Source organism: Panicum virgatum, chromosome 6N, assembly GCF_016808335.1.
Source record: "Panicum virgatum strain AP13 chromosome 6N, P.virgatum_v5, whole genome shotgun sequence".
Classification (NCBI taxonomy): Eukaryota; Viridiplantae; Streptophyta; class Magnoliopsida; order Poales; family Poaceae; genus Panicum; species Panicum virgatum.
The window spans coordinates 30,628,718-30,631,637 of record NC_053150.1 but is presented as its reverse complement, the minus strand read 5'-3'; the positions used below and the strand labels follow the sequence as shown (position 1 = coordinate 30,631,637).

The 2,920-nt window shown below is 42.9% G+C and overlaps 1 protein-coding gene across 1 annotated transcript; it reads left to right on the top strand.

Moving 5' to 3' along the window:
- The first annotated feature begins 1,688 nt into the window (after positions 1-1,688).
- On the top strand, positions 1,689-2,436 carry LOC120678544 (pathogenesis-related protein PRB1-2-like). Its single transcript, XM_039959787.1, has one exon. The coding sequence runs from the start codon at positions 1,756-1,758 to the stop codon at positions 2,278-2,280; it is 525 nt and encodes a 174-aa protein (XP_039815721.1). The 5' UTR covers positions 1,689-1,755; the 3' UTR covers positions 2,281-2,436.
- The last annotated feature ends 484 nt before the right edge of the window (positions 2,437-2,920 follow it).

The window sequence follows — 2,920 nt, the reverse complement described above, 5'->3', positions numbered from 1 at the left end:
TTACGGGGTTACTTCCTTTGTCGTGAAATATAAGACATTTGGATGTGTCCTAACTTCAAGTAGTCTAAATTTGACCACCATAAATTTAAAAAAATCATCTTATTCCACTATAATTGCTTTCTCAAATACACAGGATACGTTTCAAGAAGAGAACGGCATAGAAGACGGTGTCACCGCCTCATCCAGGAAGCCAGAATAGGGTTTTCATCGAAGATCAATCGACCGTTTTTGGCGACACACCACAAAGACGTCTAAGAGGGACACGACGTCCAAAAGTGCCACTTATGTGAACAATGAGACAATATCGTGAATAGCTTTTGCCCGGAAACACCTGCCCAACACCACCTCCATCCCAGCAAGAAACAATGGTGATATTGCTAGCAGGGTCAACTGATGCCCGGCATTAGTGGCGGCATGGTAGGCAAGAAGGTGGAGGGGGCCAGGCAAACCGCGGCTGGGCTTCCACCCGTGCTGCCGAGAGGGGTAATGAGGGGGAGATGAAGCGGTACCTCCAAATATGGCTTGGAATATAGTTCCAAACCGGGCTCCAAACAGGGCAATTTGAAGCTGGCACTAAACATGGCTTTGAATCCGGCTCCAAAATGGGCTCCAAACTGGATTTCGAGATATGGCTTCAGGGTTGCTCGGAACCTACTTTTCGAATGGGGCTTGCATCTATTTCTAATTTTACTGATAACTTTATCAACTGTTTACAAATGACCTATTTACATAACTAATCAGTGCATGAGGTGGTCAAGTTTGCTACTTGTGGGAATGAGGACAATAAGCCAAGCAGAAGCAACACGGACTAACAATATATATTTCATTAAAAAAGAAATGGCATAAATGAATAAGTTGTGTGTCTCGATGAAGTTCGTTAGCATTTGAATAAGTAGCTCTTTATATGTCCCTAAGAGTATAACATGGGGCATGGCATTCTTTTCATCATATATATAGACACACACACGCACTACACTTAATATGGCTGATGTTCACTATTCAGCATTCGAAGCATTTCAGTTGTTGGCCGTTTGTGCCGCCGAATGAAAATGGATCATCCAATATACGAATGAAAAAGGTCTACAGGGCATCCTCATACAAGAAGGTCATTCTGGTTATCTATAAACAAACTTGAAAAAGTTAACATGTTACTCATGGATCAGCATATGCCCGGTTTATTAAAATAATGAAAAATCATCAGTTCCATGCATGTTTCAGGTATTTAGTCTCTATTTACTTAGACAATTTTTTAAATGTCGACTCAAATTGATCTTGGATTCTCTATTTTGTTAAGATAAAAAACAATCAAGTTGATTCATCCTTTTCACTGTAAAAGTGCAGAACAAGGCAAAAGCGTAATGTGTGGATCCACACTTGTGCGTGCCTGCAAATACACATGGACCATGACCAGTTCCTGGTAGCCAATCTTTCAAAGAAAACGTTGCAGTGCATCAACTCAAGACCTATTCCTTAGTTTTCTCCAACCTCCCACGTGCCTTGGGCTTTGGCAGGACTGCTGCACGATACTTGTTTCATTAAAATTTTAGCCTATGTATTGGGTACAGACACTTGGTAATAACATATGCAAAACCAAAGGGTACCATGTTCTAAATCCTCCTGTTATTGGACCGCCGCCAGCTATAAATAGGCACCTCATCATGAGTTCGACACACACAACACAACGGCTCACAATCGAGTACTCACGTCTCAGTAGAATTTGCGACCGATCCACTGCAGATTAAGCTAGCGGTAGGTATGGCGACGACCGAGAAGGCAGCAGTAGCCTTTGTACTTGTGTTCTCCATGGCTATGGCCTCAATGGCTCAGAACACGGCGCAAGAGCAGGAGTTCCTTTCGCTCCACAATGCTGCCCGTCGTGAGGTGGGTGTTGAGGATGTGGTCTGGGATGAGACCGTGGCAGCATTCGCACGGGCCTACGCCGCGAGACGTGCTGGTGACTGCAACCTCCAGCACTCGGACCAGGCTGAGCGTGACAAGTTTGGCTACGGTGAAAATATTGCCATGGGCTTCCCTGGCAGCGACATGACAGTTGCTGCAGCCGTGCAAATGTGGGTGAATGAAAAGCAAGATTATGACAGTGCTAATGGTATGTGCATGAAAGGGCGCCCGGAGGAGCTGAAGTGCGGGCACTACACGCAGGTGGTTTGGCGCAACACCAAGGCCATCGGCTGCGCGCGTGTCAAGTGTGACAACGGTGGCATCTTCATCACTTGCAACTATACACCGGCGGGCAATGTCCTTGGAGAACGTCCATTCTAGTCTTTTGGGGAATAAACTTATAAGGGTATATGATAAATATATTGTGTTTATCCATGCTACAATAACATGATGTGACGTATGTTTGCTTACCAATGCATTCTCGATGTACTATAAATATACTGTGTATTTTAAGTTCAGACTAAATAAATGGTATCCAAAATTTCACTTCCTAAATCCACTTGTGTATCTCTTGTATTTTGTGAGTGAAAATTCTTTCTCCCTCCTCTAAACGAAATATGCAATATGAAGTACACCATTTTTTAAGAGATACTAGAATCGTCCATACCATGTAAGCTCGACCAGGATCCAACATTCACTCAGAGCTGAAGACCCCAAACCCGTGCAATATCATTAACAAGACTGGGATCCGACTAGGGAGTGAAGTTTTAGTTATCTCCGAAGAGTATATGTGTGTGGAGCCTTGTCTGTGTAATTAATATGTATCTAAAATATCAATATAAAATAGATATTGTTATATTTTGGTGTGTCTAGTTAGGAGGACGCTATGTGGCCTATAAAGCTCTTTCTTGCTATCAATTCACAATTTATTCTGTCATCTCTGGTTTTTAAGTCATGACTATCTTTTGATGTCGGTTTTAAGTCATGATTGCATCCTGATGCTGGCTTGAAATCTGTATGG